The 21,452-nt window shown below is 43.0% G+C and overlaps 2 protein-coding genes across 8 annotated transcripts in view; one reads left to right on the top strand and one right to left on the bottom strand.

Annotated features, from left to right (window-relative positions):
- Positions 1 to 3,279, top strand: part of myt1a (myelin transcription factor 1a) — a 76,907-nt gene extending 73,628 nt beyond the window's left edge. For 5 of the 7 annotated variants that reach the window (XM_080899257.1, XM_080899252.1, XM_080899253.1 and 2 more), the window contains 2 exons: positions 42 to 185; positions 2,193 to 3,279. In XM_080899257.1, the coding sequence (XP_080755383.1) occupies positions 42 to 185; positions 2,193 to 2,336 (288 nt within the window). In that variant the 3' untranslated portion in view covers positions 2,337 to 3,279. The remainder of the gene's footprint in view (positions 1 to 41; positions 186 to 2,192) is intronic. The other 2 variants (XM_080899258.1, XM_080899256.1) reach the window with 1 other exon arrangement.
- Positions 3,280 to 4,147: 868 nt separating this feature from the next.
- On the bottom strand, positions 4,148 to 20,899 carry asxl1 (ASXL transcriptional regulator 1). The gene is made up of 9 exons (XM_080900112.1): positions 20,742 to 20,899; positions 20,244 to 20,445; positions 17,433 to 17,593; positions 12,354 to 12,438; positions 11,784 to 11,950; positions 11,316 to 11,412; positions 10,386 to 10,491; positions 9,216 to 10,179; positions 4,148 to 9,062 (listed from the first exon to the last, which is right to left on the bottom strand). The coding sequence occupies exons 1-9, from the start codon at positions 20,826 to 20,828 to the stop codon at positions 6,435 to 6,437; spliced, it is 4,497 nt and encodes a 1,498-aa protein (XP_080756238.1). The 5' UTR covers positions 20,829 to 20,899; the 3' UTR covers positions 4,148 to 6,434.
- Between the last annotated feature and the right edge of the window lie 553 nt (positions 20,900 to 21,452).

Below are 21,452 nucleotides of genomic sequence, written 5' to 3'. Positions count from 1 at the left end.
GGTGCTACTTCAAGAATGTGTTGCGTCCTTCTCTGCTTTAGATTTCTTCTATGGAGAAGAACCTGAAGAGCATGGAGGAGGAGAACAAACAGATAGAAGAAAGGAATGAGGCCTTGTTCCTGGAGCTATCTGGCCTTAGTCAGGCTTTGATCCGGAGCCTAGCCAACATCAGCCTGCCTACCATGGTAAGCATTACTGCTTTTTAAGAAAAGAGACCTGAGCATCTTCCTCATTTCAGCAGCTTTAAACATTTCACTTGAAATTCAACTTGGGTTCAACCCCTTGAAGACTTTAGTCTGAAAAGATTTATAGAGTAAGATCAAATAGCCTTTCTTTCATTTTTTCCAAATTAGCATTTTTACCCAAATCAAATGTTTGTCAGTAAGCAACCCTGTGCGATGAATATTTTTTACAGCATAGCTTCATAGTACAACAGAACAGTCAGCTTAAAGCAGCTGATAACTTAAACCCCATGCAAGTGTCTCTCTCAAAGAAAACTAATGATAGCATACAGTGGGGCAAAAAAGTATTTAGTCAGCCACCGATTGTGCAAGTTCCCCCACCTAAAATGATGACAGAGGTCAGTAATTTGCACCAGAGGTACACTTCAACTGTGAGAGACAGAATGTGAAAAAAAAAAATATCCATGAATCCACATGGTAGGATTTGTAAAGAATTTATTCGTAAATCAGGGTGGAAAATAAGTATTTGGTCAATAACAAAAATACAACTCAATACTTTGTAACATAACCTTTGTTGGCAATAACAGAGGTCAAACGTTTACTATAGGTCTTTACCAGGTTTGCACACACAGTAGCTGGTATTTTGGCCCATTCCTCCATGCAGATCTTCTCGAGAGCAGTGATGTTTTGGGGCTGTCGCCGAGCAACACGGACTTTCAACTCCCGCCACAGATTTTCTATGGGGTAGAGGTCTGGAGACTGGCTAGGCCACTCCAGGACTTTCAAATGCTTCTTACGGAGCCACTCCTTTGTTGCCCGGGCGGTGTGTTTTGGATCATTGTCATGTTGGAAGACCCAGCCTCGTTTCATCTTCAAAGTTCTCACTGATGGAAGGAGGTTTTGGCTCAAAATCTCGCGATACATGGCCCCATTCATTCTGTCCTTAACATGGATCAGTCGTCCTGTCCCCTTGGCAGAAAAACAGCCCCATAGCATGATGTTTCCACCCCCATGCTTCATAGTAGGTATGGTGTTCTTGGGATGCAACTCAGTATTCTTCTTCCTCCAAACACGACCAAAAAGTTCTACTTTGGTTTCATCTGACCACATGACATTCTCCCAATCCTCTGCTGTATCATCCATGTGCTCTCTGGCAAACTTCAGACGGGCCTGGACATGCACTGGCTTCAGCAGCGGAACACGTCTGGCACTGCGGGATTTGATTCCCTGCCGTTGTAGTGTGTTACTGATGGTGACCTTTGTTACTTTGGTCCCAGCTCTCTGCAGGTCATTCACCAGGTCCCCCCGTGTGGTTCTGGGATCTTTGCTCACCGTTCTCATTTTGACCCCACGGGATGAGATCTTGCGTGGAGCCCCAGATCGAGGGAGATTATCAGTGGTCTTGTATGTCTTCCATTTTCTGATGATTGCTCCCATAGTTGATTTTTTTCACACCAAGCTGCTTGCCTATTGTAGATTCACTCTTCCCAGTCTGGTGCAGGTCTACAATACTTTTCCTGGTGTCCTTCGAAAGCTCTTTGGTCTTGGCCATGGCAGAGTTTGGAGTCTGACTGTTTGAGGCTGTGGACAGGTGTCTTTTATACAGATGATGAGTTCAAACAGGTGCCATTCATACAGGTAACGATTGGGGGACAGAAAAGCTTCTTACAGAAGACGTTACAGGTCTGTGAGAGCCAGAGATTTTCCTTGTTTGAGGTGACCAAATACTTATTTTCCACCCTAATTTACGAATAAATTCTTTACAAATCCTACCATGTGAATTCATGGATTTTTTTTTCACATTCTAGCTCTCACAGTTGAAGTGTACCTCTGGTGCAAATTACTGACCTCTGTCATCATTTTAAGTGGGGGAACTTGCACAATCGGTGGCTGACTAAATACTTTTTTGCCCCACTGTACATTTAAGAGATAAAACATGTGAGTAGTATTGTGTACTAGCACTGTTTTGGGTGTTACACCTTTTTATTCTCTTGACGTGCGTGTCTTTAGCAGGAGCCACTATCAGAGCAGAACTTTGACAGCTATGTGGACACCCTGACCCACATGTTTACCAACAAAGACTGCTACCAGAACCCCGAGAACCGGGCTCTGCTAGAGTCCATCAATCAGGCAGTAAAGGGCATCGAGGTGTAAGAGAAACTGGAGGATGACAGGTGGCAGGGCATCACGGTGACGCCACCAATCTTTTTTTCCAAACCCTTTAGATACTCTGTATCATGAGTTTTTCTCATTGGAGTTTTGTCCTCTGTTCTTTGCATTTGTTTCCTGTTTGCATGTTGCTTTATAAAGGTGTGAGCGTGAACAGATGTGTGGATGTAAAGCGTGTCAAGGCACACTGAAAGCAAACTGTTGCCATAAGCAACGGCACCTCAAGGTATACACAGACAGGCACAGAGAGAACAGAACAAAGGAGTGCAGTATCCCGCCTGAGCTGAGCAGATTCTTAGTTAGTGAACATTTCCCATCTCCACTCAGTAATGTTGATAGTATTCTATATGAGCATAGTGATGTTGCACTTCCAGGACTAGTTTGTAGATTCATTGTTACTATTGCTGTGTATCTATTTAAGTCGACTGCAAATGTTGGTTTAATAACTTATTTATTCATGTCTGCGGTAATATTTTTATGTTGACTATTTATTATTCATTATTGATTTCATTTTATTTCAAAGTGCTACCTGAGAAGATTTTAACCAGAAACTAAGAGAAGGGAGTCATTTCCTCTGCACCGCTTAACAAAGAGGAAATATTTTAAGATATCAACTATGAATTGTTTTATATATCTTATTATTTATTTAAAACACTGGGATCTTTTTAAGTGCAAATATTTTGTAACAGAAAGTTTTTTAATAATTTTCTAAAAAATCTTTTGTGCTTCTGTTTATATGAGTTTTCTTTTTTCCACAAGCTATTTTGAGTACATTGCAATACACTGGGAAAATTGAGCTGCACATATTTCAGTATTTATCTGGTAATGATGAACAAAGTGATGGTGAATATTTATTTTGTACTGTCTATGTGTTAATGATGGCTGTGTATGGATTAGTCTTTATGTTTGCTCTTGAAATAAAGGTCAACCCAAAATGAATATGGACTGGACTGAGTGTATGCTTCCAGGTCTTTTAGCAGTAAAACAGTCTTTTACTGCTAAAACCTCTTAAAGGTTCTGGAAAACCACAATCAGTGTTAGAACTGCCTGTGTGGTCAAGGTTTTGTGTAATTCTAGTATATGTCTGTGAAGGTTCTCAGTCATCCAAGTCATTGTACTCTAAGGAACTTTGAAAGAAAAGCGTCTGGACTTTTTACTTGCTTGAAGATGTTTCAGCTCTCATCCAAGAAGCTTCTTCAGTTCTAAGGTCAAATGGTGGAGTCTCAGATTTAAGCTCTATGGGAGTGTACCCCAAGAGGGACATGGACCCCCTATTGATCCTCTATAGCGAAGAACGCTCAGACCTCTACATTGGAGAGGCCAAACATCCATTTCATAAATGCATGACACAACATAGAAGAGCCACCTTGATGGGACAAGACTTGGCAGTCCATCTGCATCTAAAGGACAAAGGCCACTCTTTCAAGATGTTCATATTTTGGACAGAGAAAACAGGTGGTGTGAAAGAAGCCATCTATGTCCACTGTGAACAACCACCTTTGAAGAGGGGGCAGCTTACAACACAGTTTGCCATCTATCTCTCGTCTGATTACCGGTAGGTAGAGGATCAATAAGGGGCTCCATGAGCCTCTTGGGGACACTCCCATAGGGCTTAAATCTGGGACTCTCCACCATTTGACCCTAGAACTGAAGAAGCTTCTTGGACGAGAGGTGAAACGTCTTCAAGCAACTTAAAAGTCCAGACGCTTTTCTTTCCAAGCTCCTTGACTAATTCTAGTATACTTCCAATATTCTCTTGTATTCAGTTCAGTTTATTTTTATTCATACATTATCACTTCACAACAACCGTCACCTCAAGGTGCTTTATACTATATACAATATAAGAGAGATACCCCAACAATCGGAAAAACTTCCATGAGCAGCACTTTGTAACAATGGGAAGGAATAACTGTTTTCTGTTGTTGTTTTATTTGAACATGAACAGACTTTCTGCAGAACCAGACTCAAAGAGGGGCAGCCTGTCACTACTTTGGTGGGTTAAGAGAAAAACAAAAGGAAAGAGATGCAAGACCAAAACACAAGGAGAGAGAGGAGACAAACATTAATGACGTGTGGTAGTGACATATATAACCATCAGGATTAAATAGAGGTGAAAGGAGAAGAAATGTTCAGCGCAACAAGGAAAGTCCACCACAGTGCCTGTGCATAACCAAGTGACTTTCAAAGTAGCAAGGGTTTCAGCCAAAACCAAACTGGGAGCCTGGTAGCTGAAGGTTCTGCCTCACATTCTACTTTTAGAAATTTGAGGAAGCAAGTGCTCTGTCGGGGTAATACAGTACTAAAAGGTCTTTAAGATATCAGGTTTCATCATATCCTACGAAAGAAGGATTTTAAATTTTATTCTAGATACAAAAACCTGACCCCATGCGATCACAAGCTAGTGGTCCCAATCCTCAGGTAAATTGCATCAGGAACACTATCTGGAATAAAATCCAAATCAAACATACAGATCCATCTGATATAAATTTTATTTATATAGCACCAAATCACAACAACAGTTGCCTTGCGGTGCTTTATATTGTAAGATAGAGACCTTACAATAACAATACTAGAGAAAACAATCAAACGGCCCCCTGTAAGAAAGCACTTGTCAAAAGTGCGATGAAAAAACTCCCCTTTAAACAGGAAAAAAACTTTTAGAGAACCAGGCTCAGGGAGGGGCAACCATTTGCTGTGACTGGTAGGGAGTGCGGGACAGAAGACAGGACAAAGACACACACTGAAAGAGAGCCAGAGATTAATAACTAGTAATTCAATGCAGAGTGGTGTACAAAGACATGGTGAGTGAAGAAGAAACACTCAGTACATGATGGGAAACCCCAGCAGCCACAGCACAATTACGGGAGGATTCAGGGTCACCTACTGTAGCCTTAACTACATGCTATAGTCTGTTTCATTAGATATAATGCTTCCAGGTCTTTGACTTTGAAAGATGCCTTGAACAAGTGTCCAGGATTGTGTGGATAATGTGCATAGCAAAGAAAACATATGCACTGTTCTCTCATAACATTTCTAATAACACTACCTTAGGGGCCATGTACAGTGCAGAAAGTACATTATACAGATCCCAGCACAGAACGGTGTAGAAACCCACCACCAACTCTGGAGTATGAAGCAGACTCCTTGGTTATCCTTTAGCTACTGAAATGTGTGTATAGCTGTTTATACTGATACAGTCTGACTGATTTATCAGTTTCTGTGCCTACAATTTATTTTAACGCGAAAAAAAAATACAAAAATGAATACAAATTCTGTCTCATATCACCAATCAGCTCTGACACTTCAAGGCACAGGGTCCCATTCCATGCTGGCAGCAGATCCTTAGGGTGCAGTTGGTTGCATCCGGTCTCTGGCTTGTTCCGGCACATCCCGTGGATACCCTGAAATCATTGTGTTCTTCCAGCCAGTCCTGTGCTGCTCCTGCCACGTGGCAGGTGCAGTATTTTAACACAGTCCCCATTGCTGGTAAAAACTCTGAAAGTTATCAAGGATTCAAATTTTAACAGCACATAACGTTCACTTTATTTGTTCTTGGTAATTAACTGTAACTACAAACTAGAACTCAACGGAATCATAAAATGAGTCAAAAAAAACAAACTGGTGATACAATGTCATTTACTCATTTTAATGGTTAAAAAAATACTTCTTTGCGCAGAGACAACAGTAATTCCCCGTTGACTGACAAACGGGACCAAAAAAAATGATGGCCACCAAATGATAACAGGTGGAGCAAGATAAGATGAGGTAAATGTTTTTGAGGAGAAAAAAAAAGGCACAATTTACAATCAATCATGCCCCAATGCACAATAATAATAATAATGATAATAATAATAATAATTAATAATAATAACAACAACAACAATAACAATCAGTACAGCTCAAACAAAAACAGGAAATCTGCAACAATACAGACCAGTCATATTTTACAAGGCAAATGTTGACCATCTGGCTTCTCCTGTGTTCTCTACCATACTTAGGTTTCTGGCAACACTCTGAAAGCTGCGGCCCTGCTGCTCACACTATACAAACAGCAGTTCTACAGTGCACTGAAACTTCAGCATACTATCTGACCACCAGACATGACACACAGAGTTTGGAGGGCCCGATGCAATCATCATGGCAGAAGGCACCACAGCCTTGGCACATGATCATGGCTTTGAGGCGGCACGAGCACTTGAGTGCCACTTCCTCTGCCGTACTGTCAGTAAAGGCCTGAATGCTGAGGGTAGTCTGGCTGGGACCCAAGCGGGGGTGCAGCTGCAGCACACTGTCTGCCATGCTCCGGGAGAAACTGCTGTTGTCCATCACTGAAACATTGGCTGTGTAGCTTACCCCTCCAACTCCTCCACCCTGCTTGGGGAGCTTCCCATAAAGATGGAAGGGAAGGGAGGGAGCGGAGGGTGAGGGAGAACAGGAAGAAGAGGGAGAGCCAGAGGAGTAGGGAGCTTTGCTGTGATCTTTCTTTGCCATCCTGGCCAAAGTAAACTCCATGTTGATGAGTCCTTCTATTGCCCCGCCGCTTAGATAGCCATCGACAGAGTTCCCAGGTTCCTTTTTGGTAACACTTAAGGGTACACTGAGTGAGGATTTGGCAATAGCTTGACAAGAGGGTCGTGCACCAACTTCGTTCTTTACAGTAGGTGCAGGAGACGGGGGTTGTTGCAGAGAGTGAGGAAGCTGAGATTGTGGGGGACGCCAGTTAATCTTAATACAAGGTATCACCTCTGTTGGGCAGGGGTCTGCGTGAGGAGGAGAGGGTCCATTGCACATGGTCCGATGGGCTGACTGAGGCCTGTCTGGAGTGGCTCCCTGGGAAGGCTGCTGACCATGAGACTCTTTGATAACTGCAGACTCCACAGCAGACCCAGGCATGAGGTCTTGCTTACCTCTGGAGGACAATAAACCGCTGGAGGAGGGTGGCAGAGGGGTGATGACTGGAACAGCTCCAGGGGCCTGGGAGGACTGATACTGCGGTACAGCTGGGGCTTCCATCAGACAGGAAACTGGGCGGGATGTTGGGGACTTATGGATCTGGACTGGAGTAGTCAGCTCTGGGCTTGAAGATTTGGCTGAAACCTCAGGCCTGTTACGAGTCCCTGGGGTTCTTGCTGCTGGTGGCCTGGGCAGGGTTCCTGGTAATCTGCTAATCTCCAGTCTGTTGGCAGAGTGTAAGGGTAGAACTTTTTCCAGAGGCAGGCTGCCCTGAAGTAACTGAGTGACCAAAGGGTTGTTGGCCTCCACACTGGACACAAGTCTGACTGAACTGGCCAGTCTTTTGGAGGCAGATGCAGCATTTGAGTGAGTGGCAGGAGACTTTAAAGCTCCACGACACTCCTCTTCAGAGCTCAGTCTGGAGTCTCTACAGTCATCTCCAGACTCAGTTTTAACAACAGTTGTGTCCCTTAGCCCTTGTGGCAGGGGTGCAGACAGAGCATTAGAGTCTTGTGAATGGATACGGCTGTGTTGTGGCTGAGTCATGCTGCTGGGGAAGCAAGGCTGAATGACGGTCTGGCCGTGGCGGCTAGTCATGTGGGTCTGGATGACCGGTTGTTGTTTCTGAGGAGGGCTACAAATCACCAGCTGGCCATTTCTCTGAGTGTTCAATTGAGGACACCATTCGTGGCCAGGCTGCTGCTCTTCCTCCTGGCTTTCATTCTCACAGTCTGAAGCGGTTTCTGTTGAGTCGCTATATGTGCCAGCCTCATCTTTCTCAGCACTAGAGGAATCCACATGTTGGGGTGAAGATCCATCTGATCGCTGTCTCTCAGTGGCTGTACGGGAGAATGCCTCCTGGGGGTCAACATGGTGAGAACCATGCTGGATAACACTACCCAATCCAGCCTCCTTCCCTTGCTCCTGGTCCTTGGCATGACAAGAACTGGCCAGCGTCTGAATAACATCCACACCCTGAGCCCCAAACCTCGGAAGGGAATCTGGGATAGAGGTTTGTGCTAATGAAGGTTTTTCACAACCAACAGTTGCGCTCTCTGTAGGGGCACTGCCACCAGTTTCAACTACCTGGCTTTCTCTGGCAGACTGCATGGCTGGTGACTCAGACACATCAGGCTCTGAAGAAAGTGAGGCAGCCCCATCTGTGAGTCCGTTGGAGGAGCTCTGGATACTAGCTGTGGTTGCTTCAATTAACTGTCCATCTGCCCCCCCAACTGGTTCCGCTTGCTGAGGACTTGGCGTCTGTGGGGGCTCCAAGGACATGGAGGTTGAGGTAGTGGACAATGAAGGGGAAGGCTCAGATGTAGGCTCTACATTAAGAAGCTGTAGTTGTGTTCCAGACGAATTAGTGCCTGAAGACGATCCCTGCTCTTCCATCCCACTACTTCCCCTTGTTTCATTTCCATTTTCACTTTCTTCTTCTCCACCTCCTCCTCCTCCTCCGGGCTCGATAGGTCCTGGATGCTCTCGCGATCGTCTTCCATTGCTGCTATCCGGTAGCCCAGCACCAGGCCGCAGCCTGACCCTGGCCGGGCTTGTCCCGTCGGCAGAGGCTGCAACAGCAGCAGCGGCCTCGCGCTGGGCACGGGCTTGTTGTGCACGGGCTTTGATGTCCGCCAAGGTGCGCGCACCCCCTGTCCCCGACCGGCGCGAGCCTTCGCCGGGCGGCACGATCCGGGGACAGATCTGGTAGGTGGGGTGCCCTTTGACCCAGGGAGGTTTGATTCTGGACAGTTGAATCTGAGAAACAAACACAGGGACAGCAAGTCAAAATTTATCTGATAACAAGCAGCTATCCATTCATCTATACAGACTACTTGTCTTTGTGCACCAAGAACTGTGTGTGACAGAAAGTAATCCTGGACCTTTCTGGATTATTTCACTAACACTTACCCGGATAGGTGGCACCTTGGGTTCTTCTGTTGTCGGCTGCGGCTTTTCTGAACACACACTGTCAATTGTGGTACGAAAGGACTGACGGTCGTCAAGCCGTGGCCTCTTTTCGGGGAAGCTAGAAAAGGCTTCAGTCTCATCTGGCCTTCTCTTCTGTTCTTTCAGCTGGGTGCTGGGCAGAGGGGTGGCAGCTGGACTAACAGATGGGCTGCTCTCACGGCTGCTGGTGGCAGTTCCTCCTGTGATGGAGGTGATCACAGAAGCGGTATCGTCCAGGGGATCTGCAGCAACTGCAGCACTTGAGGAGGCTGAGGAGGATGAAGAAGAGTCCAGGACTCCAACAAATGTCCCCTGTCTATCAGAAGGTGAAGATGGTGAAGAAACAGGTGAAGAGGCAGATGAAGAGGAGGAGGACGAGGACGAGGATGGAGAAGTGGTGGAAGCCAACACAGGTGCACTCTCTTCGGGGAGCAAGCGAGCAGCGACTTCATGCTCTTCATTAGCGCTGGTTGAAGCTGGGCTGGGGCTGGGAGTTGGAACAGGTGTGGGGGGTGGCAATGTGACTGGCTCTGGAATGGGAGAAGGCTTTGGCTCTGTAAAACCACTCTCATCTGGGAGCTCCACCCCACAGTCGGTCTGCAGCACTACCTCTCCCTGAACCACTGTGTTTTCGGACATGGGAGAGCCAACAGAAACTGCTGAAATATCCACAGCTGCATTGGCCTCAGCTGCTTCTGCAGACTGCAGGGATGGAGTGGTCTTGCAGATGGTTCTGCGAGCCCTCCGGCGCAGGTCAGCTCGCGTACGTCTCCTCATCCTACCATCTCGCCTCCGCCGACCTACGCTGCGTCTTTTGGGGGCACCGGTTGCCACCACAGTCACATCACTGTCTAGCACACTAGCTGCAACTTCGCTGGCTTCACTCATGGTAAGCTTTAGTGACTCTTCTTGTGTTAGGCCAGACCTACAAGTACACAGCAACACAATTTAGCACACAGTGAATACCAGACTGAACATAACATGTAAGCTATTGTAGGCTGATGTCTCAATTACATGTAACAGTATGGGCAGAAATATAAACATTTTCAGTTAAAAGGATACTACATGTCTAGCAATAATACTGAAACGTGAACAATACATTAAATTTAGATGAAATGATTTGGCTCTTACTTTTGCCCATGATACTCTTCAAAAAACTTCTCCTTCCACACCTCTACCTTCTTCTCTTTCTCCATTTCCTGTCGGAAACGCACTTGCATCTCATGGGTGAACTCACCTAAACAGATCAAACACATGTCAAGGATTTAGCATTTTTAGTCAAAAAGGTGTTAGTAGTCATAGGAATGCTTCAGAAAATCTCAACTTTTTTTTTTTTTTTTTTTAACCATAAACCTCAATAGACCTATTCACTAAAGTCATGCTTGAGGGAATTTTTATGCACATAAAATGGCCTCAATTAGTGAAAAGTGATTTGCAGATTTTCACGGGCATTTAAATACCGTATAAACTGCTAGGTAGTTTAATTTTCTATCTCTAATTTTGTATATTCACACGGTGGGGGAAATAATGATCTGATCCCCCGCTGAATTTGTAAGTTTGCTCATGTCTGTAGAAATGAACAGTCTCTAATTTTTATGGTAGTTTCATTTAAATGGAGAGAGACAGAATATGAACCAAACACCAACTGATTTGCATGCCTTCAGTGAAATAAGAAAGTGTGTGAATGTTAGATCCAAAATGCTCAGGCACAGAAAAAGTATTTTATGAACAGGTGAATGAGGTATGTTGTATAAAGCGTATAAATTCATTGAAGATCTTTTATCCTGTTTTCACAGTCACTAAGAAGTCTCTATTTCTTTCATACTAAATTGAAGAAGAAACTACGTGTGAGTGAGGATTCCTTTTAGACAGGAAGTTGTGGAATTGCAATAGGTGGAAACATGGCCACTGGAGCAAACAGCAGATGGCCAACAACTTGCCTAACAATCTTGTTTTACTGGCTCTGGGGCATTGGGCCACTGATTATGTCAAACCCTATTGAAGAACAGTGATGAAGTCAGTAAAGCATGGCAATCTGTCTATGAATGACCAGAAACTTACCATCACCCAGCCTCTCTTTCCAGCTCTGGGAGGCGTGAGTAAAAAATTCATTGTTAAGAGCTGAACTGCTCAGTCTGGCCATGCCATCAGGTCCAATCTACAACCAGAGACAAAATGACGTGAGACAACAAGTCAAGTGATGAGTACACAGTTGAGTGTTTGGTGCCCTAAGTACAACACTAAAAACGTTTAAGTACACATATAAAATAACTGTATAAGGAATTTAAAATTTCATTATTCCAAGAATACAAAAAGTCTGTAGCAGAGCAGGCACACCGCTGCGCACTACTGAAATTACTGCTGTACATCAAAAATCTACAAGCTCAAAATTCTCTTTTTTTCTTCCTCCCTGCAGTAAGTGTTAAAAATATCAGTTTAATTCGTTTCTCATTTGCCCTGTGCTAGATATTGGCACATATAATATTACAGTAAACATAAACTGGAATAAAGAATAGAAAGACCGCTTACTTGTCGGTCCACCTCAGGCAGCAGCTGCAGCAGCTGCTGTTGTGAGTGTACCGGGAAAGCTAAGAATGTCCGCGTATTGATGAGAGCTCTGATGTTGGTGTTGACCAGGATGGAGCCTGGCGTTTCAAAGTCTACATCCACCCCTCCCCGACTCCGCTTCATGGGACCTATTCATGACAAACCCCCCAGAAAACTTTTAACTCAAGATGATGTAGACAGATGCTGTAGTTCAGCTGCAAAGCAACAAAGTCATGCACTGCTCATAAACACCTTTCTTAGCACAAGCTTCCAGGTACCAGCCCTGGTGTGTAACAACAAATCAACAAGTTTAAAAATATGACTCTTCATGCATACATTTATGACCGGTACACTGGTACAATCCAGCATATGATGGCTGGTGAATCAAACCTTGAATTTTTTTCAGTATATTTTACATGATTCTGTTGGCAATGAGTATGAATTTCAATAACACTGATATCTCTTGGATCAGGATGGCCAACAGTCTGTATTCCAACTTTTGCAATGGGTGTTTTTCTTGATTCTGTGTGAGAATTCAAGAGAGGCTCTTACCTGAGGGGACATGCTCTCCATTCACCTTAAGAGGGGTGAGGACGACGCGAGGCATCATAACAGCTTTCTTCCTCTGCCTTCCTGACTGTAGAAAACAAACGGCAGACATATGCAGAAGTGCTGTTACTAGTGGAATAATGTAACTGTTCGCTTGTACCTGACTACTTAGTAAGTCACATTTGATTTAGTTTGGCTTATTAAAGCCCACTTTGTGAGCGCACCTTCTCATCTAATGTTTTTTCTTTATGTTCATGACTATTTACTAAGGTTGGGCGATTACACTAATATATCGACCATTGACAATAGGCTGAGCCTTTCACCGATCGTTTTTACAAGAGCGGTTTATTTATTTGCCCATGAGTAAGTTGGCTAATAATGTTGGTGGAAGCCAAGAGAAGCAGTTAACGGAAAAAATAAATAATAATACTCAAACTCATAACAGAAAGAAAGAAAGGCAGTAGCCTATGGTAAGAAAAAAAATATTTTATTTAAATAAAAAATAAAAATAAAAAAAATAAAACACCCCACACAATGATGGGGAGGGAACCATGTTTACATGCCGTTCCAGTATTTATCTGTCTTACACACTCGACCAAACAACAGATAAAAAATTAATTGCTCTGTCCATCAAAAAGTCACCTGCGTGAATATGTTGCCTATCCTCGGTTAATGGACTGACGATTGTCGGTTGGAAAAATTTCACATATCGCACTGCATATTCTCACTGAAGGCATCAAGATTATGAATGAACACATATGGAATTATGTAGTAAACAAAAAAAGACGTTCCAGTCTGCTACTGGAGCTCTGTTTGGCATTTATCTGGGCTCTAATCTGAGCTGTTGTTAACTTGTGATTTCTGAGGCTGGTGACTCTGATGAATTTTAATCCTCAGCAGCAGAGGTGACTCTGGGTCTTTCTTTCATGGGACAGTCCTCATGTGAGCCAGTTTCATCATAACGCTTGATGGTTTTTTCAACTGCGGATTCAAGGTCTTAGAAATTCAACAAACAATGAACCCTGACAAGGCACACCTGTGAAGTGAAACCATTTCAGGTGACGACATCATGAAGCTCACTGAGAGAAGGCCGAGGGTTTGCAGCACTGTCAACAAAGCAAAGGGCGGCTACTTTGAGGAACCTTTGCTACATAACTCCATATATCTTGCTTCATGTATTTGATGTCTCCAGTATGTGTTTTCAATGTAGCAAGGAGAAGTAAAGTAAAAATAAAGAAAAACCATTAAATGAGAATGTGTGTCCAAACTTTTGACTGGTATGTTTCCTTGTCTAAATGGAGAATTCTTGAAATGTTTCATTTTATAGTTGAACGTTGATGTAGGACTGTTCTAAAAGCTGAGTGAAAAGCCTTCAAGAGATTCAGTCGCAACAGTGAGGCGGACTATAGCTCTGGCACATTACATCAGTTCTATCGGCTCCCTGCTAAACGCAGAATTAAATAAACTCTGATGATATAAATATAATCTGTCATCTCAAAAAACTAAATGGTCAAGTTTGATCATAGCCCTCATAGTACCGCATCACCCCAAAAGAGCATTTCGTTCTCAGACTGCTGAGAAAACTGGTGTTGTGAACTATAGAAATAAAACTAAAATTAAAATAAAACTAACCTCAATTACGTAACACAGTAAGAACTATGCTCAACAGCAGGGCTGCCACAATTAGTCGACTAGTCGCGATTACGTCGAGTATTAAAATCGTTAACGACTACCGTAATTGTCGGGCTATAAGCCGCTACTTTTTGCACAAGCTTTGAACCCTGCGGCTTTTAGTCAGGTGCGGCTTTTCTATGGATTGTCCATGATTTTTGTCATATCGTAAGACGATTTGTTTTGTGTGTTCCGCTGTTGTACGGCACTACGTTGCCTGGCGGAAGGATCGGGGTTCAAGAGTGGTATGTTAGTCACATGTGCCTACGTGAAGGAGATTAGGAATCTGGAGAACTGGTGCCAGAGGAACAACCTCCTTCTAAACGTCAGTAAGACAAAGGAGCTGATAGTGGACTTCAGCACTAAGCAGGAGAGGAACTACCAGACCCCCGTCATCAACGAGTGCCCAGTGGAGAGAGTGGACAGCTTCAAATACCTCGGAGTTCACATCACGCAGGACCTGTCATGGTCCTGTCACATCAACACCGTGGTGAAAAAGGCCCGACAGTGTCTCTACCACCTCAGACGCTTGAGAGACTTCCAACTGCCCTCCAAGGTGCTCAGGAACTTTTACTCGTGCACCATAGAGAGCATCCTGGCGGGAAACATCTTAACCTGGTTCGGGAACAGCACCATGCAGGACAGACGAGCTCTACAGAGGGTTGTGCGGTCAGCTGAGCGCACCATCCGCTCCGAGCTCCCTGACCTGCACTCAATCTACAGCAGGCGGTGCTGGACCAAGGCCAGGAAGATCGTGAAGGACCTCAGCCATCCCAACAACAGACTGTTCTCTCTGTTGAGGTCAGGAAAGCGATTCCGCTCCCTGAAGACCAACACAGAGAGACTGAGGAGGAGCTTCTTCCCGCAGGCGATACGGTCTCTCAATCACACCACCACACAGTACTGACCCACACATATGGTTCTTACACACACACTGGACTTTCTGGACTTTGGTTTTGCACAACACTGGTCACTATATTCTTCATTTCCAGTTAATACTTGTACAGCTGCTGTTATTGTGTATATATTTATTTAGATTTAGATTTCTTCATACATTCTTATATAGTTCTATATTGTGTATTGTGTATTTTGTTGTACAGTTATTTTATTTTCAACTTTAATTTATATATTTTATCTTATTCTTCCCAGTTAAATTTACCCTTCATTCTAATTTGTGTTGTACAGTTATTTCATTTTTAACCTTAATTTATATTTTATTCCTTCCTAGTTAAATTTACCCTTTTTAATTTTTCATATTTATTTCCTATCTTATTCATAGCCTTTCCTTTTTTGTTTTCTTTAGGTCACGAGCAGTTGTCCAAGCATTTCACTACATATCGTACTGTGTATGACTGTGTACGTGACAAATAAAATTTGAATTTGAATTTGATGTCCGTCCGCCAGGCAACGTAGTGCTGTACGAAGTAGCGCGAAAAACAAACTTCAAAGTAGCGGTACGCGTTCAGCGGGAGGCGTGGATGATGAGCGGCGATAAACTTGCGAAAAGCAAGTTATGCCCAACTCCACCGGTGGATTCTGACAGCGTGGAAAAGTGTGAAAACATCCACGATCACCAACGGATTTTGAAGGGCTGGACTGCTGCATGATGGTGAGGATGACACCGCCACGGCCCTTCTGAGGGTTTTCGACTCTGACACTGACAATGAGGATTTCTTTGGTTTTGAAAGTGACAACGAAGGAGAGAAGCGGAGAGTGGATGACGAAACCATCCTGAGCCTGTTTGTATCCGACACTGGAGAAGAGGACTTTGGTGGTTTTAGTGCGCAGGAAGAAGAGAAAGATGGTGGTGAATGACTGACTTTTCTTCTTGTTAAAGCTGTGTCACTGCACCTGAGCCTAAAAGGTAGTCCGAATCTATTTTTCTGGTGTGCTGTAGGCTACTGTTATGTACTACATGTGCAAATATGTACCCATAACTTGTTTTTCAAAATATTAATAAAAGTGATGTCTCCAAACAGCCATCTCTTTCCTGACAATTCCCTTTGTGCATATTCTCTTGCATATGATAAGTCAACATTGAAACACCTGCGGCTTTTAGTCAGGTGCGGCTAATGTATGTACACATCAGGATTTTCCCCTGATTTTAGCTTGTGCGGCTAATATTTAGGTGCGCTTTGTAGTCCGGGAAATACGGTAATTTCATAATCGACGCGTCGTTTGAAGCTTTGTAAGATCCCGAAAGACGCATGAATAAGTAGTAGGATTTAAGAGTGTAATAACGGACTGAAACAGAAGATGGCAGCACTGCATGTCCAGGGATACCAGCTGCCGTTAAACCCCGAATAAGAAGAAAATTCAGCGGCAGCATCCTTCAGAGGCCGCATTTGTAGGCCAATTACATTACAGGGATGCAGCGAAGCATGTCAAAATTCGAAGACAGAAATATCTGCTCGGTTTATCAAGACATCACATATTTGTAAAAGTGCTCCGATGTTTTCAGAGACGTCTGTTATCCACCAGCTCGATAGCTAGAGGGTTCAAGGCTCACTAGAGCTGGCGAGAACAGCGAACTCCTGGCACATCATTTTCAAACCCCCCGCAGTCTTTCGCTACTCAGGTTAAACATGATATATAAGAACTGATTAAACAGAAGTGTGAGATGGTCGAGAGTTTACTCCAGTGTCCTGTTATATTTTACATAGAAAGAACAGACGGCCGAGTTTATTAAACTCCACCGAGACCATCTGCAAATTTCATTAAAACTTTAATAAACTATCATCTTGTCTTTATTTTTAGTTAGCACATAGCTTACAGCTTGAAGTGTTTAATGTAATGATAGTCATATAAGAGCAGACGCATGCTGGTGCAATAAGCTGTGTGTTTAACGTCCAATGGATGCATGATCTGATTAGTTGACTAATCACAAAAATAATCGGTGACTAGTCTACTATCAAAATAATCGTTTGTGGCAGCCCTACTCAACAGTTTTAAATGTTTTTAATTTTTTGCAAAATAAGCCAAACGGTAAAAGGAGCATTTCCTATATAGTGCTTTTCTATTCTAGCTGAGCACTCTTCACACAACATGCTTCACACCAACTTTTTCTAGCCAACATTTACACTCTTGATAGTACCTTGGGGTTAGTACCTTGCTCAAGGCTTTGGATTTGGTATGCAGACTGGAATCACACCACCAGGCTTTTGTTTAGTAGATAAACTGGTCTACCTTCTTAGCTAAATTATATACATTACTTTTAATTCTGCTATATAAAAAATGATTCTGAAATGACTGAATGAAGTGTTGTATATCTATGTTACACACAATTAGGCAGCAGCACAGTATAAGTACCGTACAGCATGACATTGCAGATTGCTTAAAAAGTGTGACTAGTAAACACATCACATTTCTTTTTAGACATGGAGCCACAAATAGTGTCATGCAGGGCCCTACCTGTCTTGAGCGGCTCAGTCTGGTCTGCGCGTGCTGGGTCTGCTGTGTGTCAGTGCGACCCTGCTGTCCTGCTGACCTGCTGAGGCGAGTCTGAGGCTGGCTGCTGGGAGCCTGTAGCTCCACGGAGCAGGAGGCGCTGGATGAACTCTCATCAACCGAAGCTTCAAGCCAAAGAAAAATAATCACTATTCCACATGTTTGCAAACAGCAGATACACTTAACATTTACAAGGTGGGAGTGCAGCCGCAAGTAGCAAAGAACTTACATTTTTTACGTCTTAACTAAGACGATGAAATGGCTTCTACCCAAACTCAAGCTTATTTGTGGCTTCTACCCAATATTGACAAATTTGACCTTAATCTCTATTAATGACACCATTATTGTTTTCAGTCTAGTAAAATGGTTACTTTAAAATAAATAAAGTACATAAAAGCGTCTTTGTACAGTTCTGTCAACAGATCTTGTGGTTTTGACTCTTATGCACATTTATAAATGAATCAAGTCAACCCACATGCAGTTCTCTGGGAAGTGTTATTGCACTGAGCCTCAAAGGGGATTCTCATTTCATTTACATTTCTCAGCTTTGATTACAAAATATCAGAAACAATGTTTCAAATAGTTTGAATGCCCCAGGAAAACAAACAGAGGACAGGCACTGCATCACAGAGTAATACTGACCAGGAGATAAGACAGAAAAAAGAAAAAAAAGAAAAGAACTGTAACTACACATTTAATCCCTGACAGATCTTAATATAACTTAATATAACAGTGCATGTCAGTGTTTTTACATGATAAATGTGCAAAATTATTTAAGTTCTGGTAGCCCACTGCCCAGACTCCCCCATATTTATAAAACAAAGTTTTTATTGATTGATGGAAAACATTGGGCTTGTGTTTACTGCTGGCTGCTGCATAACAGGGGCCAAGGAATCAAGTCATCTTCATGATTTACATGGTCTGGTCTGGAGTGACAGACACTTTTTATCTGTAAGGCCACATCAGACTCGGACATCCTAATTAATTCAATGTAAAGAACACATCTGAGAATATAAATGTGCTAAATTGGTACGTCTTACTGATATGCAGTTCAGTATACAGGACACTATCCTGCCATCATTTACTGTTTACCTTTTGTTTTAGCTCTCTGACTAGCAAAGCACCACTGCTGAGGTGGAGCTGCAAACAACTAGACTAACAGAATGACTGCATAGCATCATTAAGGAAAAGACAAAGGGATGTCAGGGCTCTAGAGTGCGACCAATTTGGTCGCAAATGCGACCAAATTTTTCAGTGGTGCGACTGCAAAAAAAAAAAAAAAAAAAAAAATTGGTTGCACCTGTGCGACCAACTTTTTTTTTTTTTTTTTTTGGCTACCTGAACAGGTAGCCAAAAATAAATAAATAAATAAATAAATAAATAAATCTGCAACCTTCCCTGTGGTCAACAACAGACACACATTATGCCCCTATCGTGGACTAAACCAATCAGAGATGGTCAGGGCGGGACCTCTCTGATTGGCCGTGGTCCAGTTGAAAGTGCAGGTGGAAGTGGGAGGTGAGTAGCTTGAATAAAGCGATATCAATTCATTAAATCCTGAATCGACTTTTAAATATAACTGTGTTTTGCCAGAAACGCCAGATTCTCAGATTAAAGCTCACAAAACCATTTCAACAACAACCAAACAGCAAATGAGAGCAGGTACACGGATTCCACACAAAGACGTAAACACAGAGCGGATCGACGCATCAGAATCAGCTTTGTCTTTCTCGGCTTTCTCACCCGACGGCCCGTAGACGGACACGCTGTCGGAGCTTAGCGATGCTGATGCGTCCGGTCCGCGCTGTGTTTACGTCTTTTTGCGCTGATTCTGAGCTGCAGGTTTTGTCTCTCCAACCAAAATTCACCGAGCCAGCAGCAAAAGAAGCAGCAAACTGCGCTTCACATTTGATCAATGTCGTCATGAATTTTGCTGTTTTGCTTCCACGACTATTAAAATGCACTATTACAATGCTTCATGCACAGCTAGCTCTCTCTCTATCTCTCTCTGTACTTCAAGAACAGTTTCCCGTCTCCAATCTCTGTTTTCTGTATTATTCATTTGCTTATTACCCACCAGTCTACCGTTGTTTACAGCGCTGTGGCTGCTGTCTTTTTCTTTTCTTCACTTAAATGACCTCGGACAAGAAAGTCCATTTTTTCTGTTATTCAATACTGAAGAAATTTAAACTTTATATGCAGAACATTGTAGAATATTTTTAAGGTTATCTGCTATAAAAAGCCAGACCAGGAAAATCTCCTTCATGTTTTTCTGTTTTATTCTCAGTTACTTTCACACAAAGGCATCTGCTGTGATGTTCACAATTCTGATGAAGTCAGTACTGATAAATGATCAGAATTATAATATTTCTGACTGTCTGAGGCTAAGTTGAATCGAATCGAATGGATTATAGAAATCAGTGATGATACCCAGCCCTAGTGAGCAGCCTAGGCACGACAGAAGTGGATGTAGCTGTAATAGGAAAAGAACTATTGCTAACTTTTCTGTTAAGTTAAGGCCTGATCCTTCTGAAATTCATAGCCAGTGCTCTGACACGGTGTCATCAATCTTTGAAAGCTGAAAAAGCACAGTGTATCCAGAAAAACACATTCTATTGTATAAATTATAAAATTTGTGTGCGCCTAACTTTTGTGCCGAACGCCTAACTTTTTAAAGTTAGGCGTACCGGTACGCCCATGGCAAAAAGTTAGTCTAGAGCCCTGGATGTGGTATGCACACTAAGAGGTGACCAGCACATGGCTTAATGATGTTACCATCATTGTCCACACTGGCAGCAGCAGTAGTCTCAGTGGAGTCGCAGCTCTCCTGTTCAGTGGCCTCAGTGGGACCAACTGGGGCCACGGCTGAGCCTGCTGCCGGGGTGCTGCTGCTGGAAGCTGGGGGTGTCGTACCCCCAGCCAGCTCTGATGGTGTCTCTGACTCCGAGGTTGCCTTTGTCCACTGGGGAGCGTTTTTCTACAGAGCAAAAGAGTGCAGAGTAGGCGATGCCCTTCTTAATAACAGTATTCTCCGCAGGCATAATGTACGCTGTCAAATCCAACAGTGCAAAGAAGAATTTTAAACAATCAAAACATCAGGTGTTTAGGAAAAAAGTGGAGCACTTCAGGAGCTACTAGTACAAATATTTAGTAATAAGTCAGTGAGCAAGTACTTTTGTAGCAAAGATTCACCACTGTGAATATAACGAACACAAGCTGAGAGTTGCATCAGAATTTGGGAGAATATTATTTTGGGAATTGTTGATTCAGTACCTTGAGAGTAAAAAGACTCATTCGTCCAGGTAGCTTGAAGAAGATGCTGTTCTTGACTCGATCCCCTCTCACTTGGGAATGCAGCATGGTGACCAGGCAGGCCAAAGGAGCTGTACCACTGTACACATGTACACACACACACACACACACACGAACACACACACACACACGAACACACTTCCAGTTACAGCAGCTTCGTACTTCATGGCAAACAATCGAAAACTTGGTGTGCCACCATGACGTTTCACGAACACCCAATTGTAAAAAAATGCATATCAATGTGTAACATATACAATAATATGTATTGACCAACATACCTTCTGTTTAGATCAGCAGCAGGCCAAACCGTCCATGTAAAGAGGGGGAAAAAAAAACTTAATTTATAAACACAGTGACATTTCAGCTAATACGTGATCAGTTCATTTCCTGCTAAAAACAGAATAAGAGCATTAAAAATATATAAGGTTAAAATTCTGTGAATTTGTAAACCACAATGTTTTAGAAAAAACTACTACTACAACTTCAGCACCACATATAGTTTGTCATCTATCAATCAGTACTTCATCTAAGATTACACTACTACTTATAAATATGGCTTTTTCAATCAGGATAAATAATGGACAAATAGTTGTCACTGTCACTGCACTTTATCATAGATCCTCATCTGTTATTCTCAGGTGAGTGTGTGCATACATTTGCAGCCTGCTATTA

This window comes from Rhamphochromis sp. 'chilingali' (assembly GCF_963969265.1).
Source record: "Rhamphochromis sp. 'chilingali' genome assembly, chromosome: 12".
Classification (NCBI taxonomy): Eukaryota; Metazoa; Chordata; class Actinopteri; order Cichliformes; family Cichlidae; genus Rhamphochromis; species Rhamphochromis sp. 'chilingali'.
The sequence above is the reverse complement of the archived record's forward strand: the minus strand, read 5'-3'. Positions and strand labels throughout refer to the sequence as shown.

Bases quoted from the DNA above. Each gene is read 5' to 3' on its own strand.
- asxl1 (XM_080900112.1), bottom strand. From the start codon at position 20,828: ATGCTGCATTCCCAAGTGAGAGGGGATCGAGTCAAGAACAGCATCTTC. The intron at 20,446-20,741 runs GTACTGAATCAA...TTTGCTCTGTAG, and splicing joins TGAGTCTTTTTACTCTCAAG to AAAAACGCTCCCCAGTGGAC. The intron at 10,492-11,315 runs GTAAGTTTCTGG...TGATCTGTTTAG, and splicing joins GAAAGAGAGGCTGGGTGATG to GTGAGTTCACCCATGAGATG.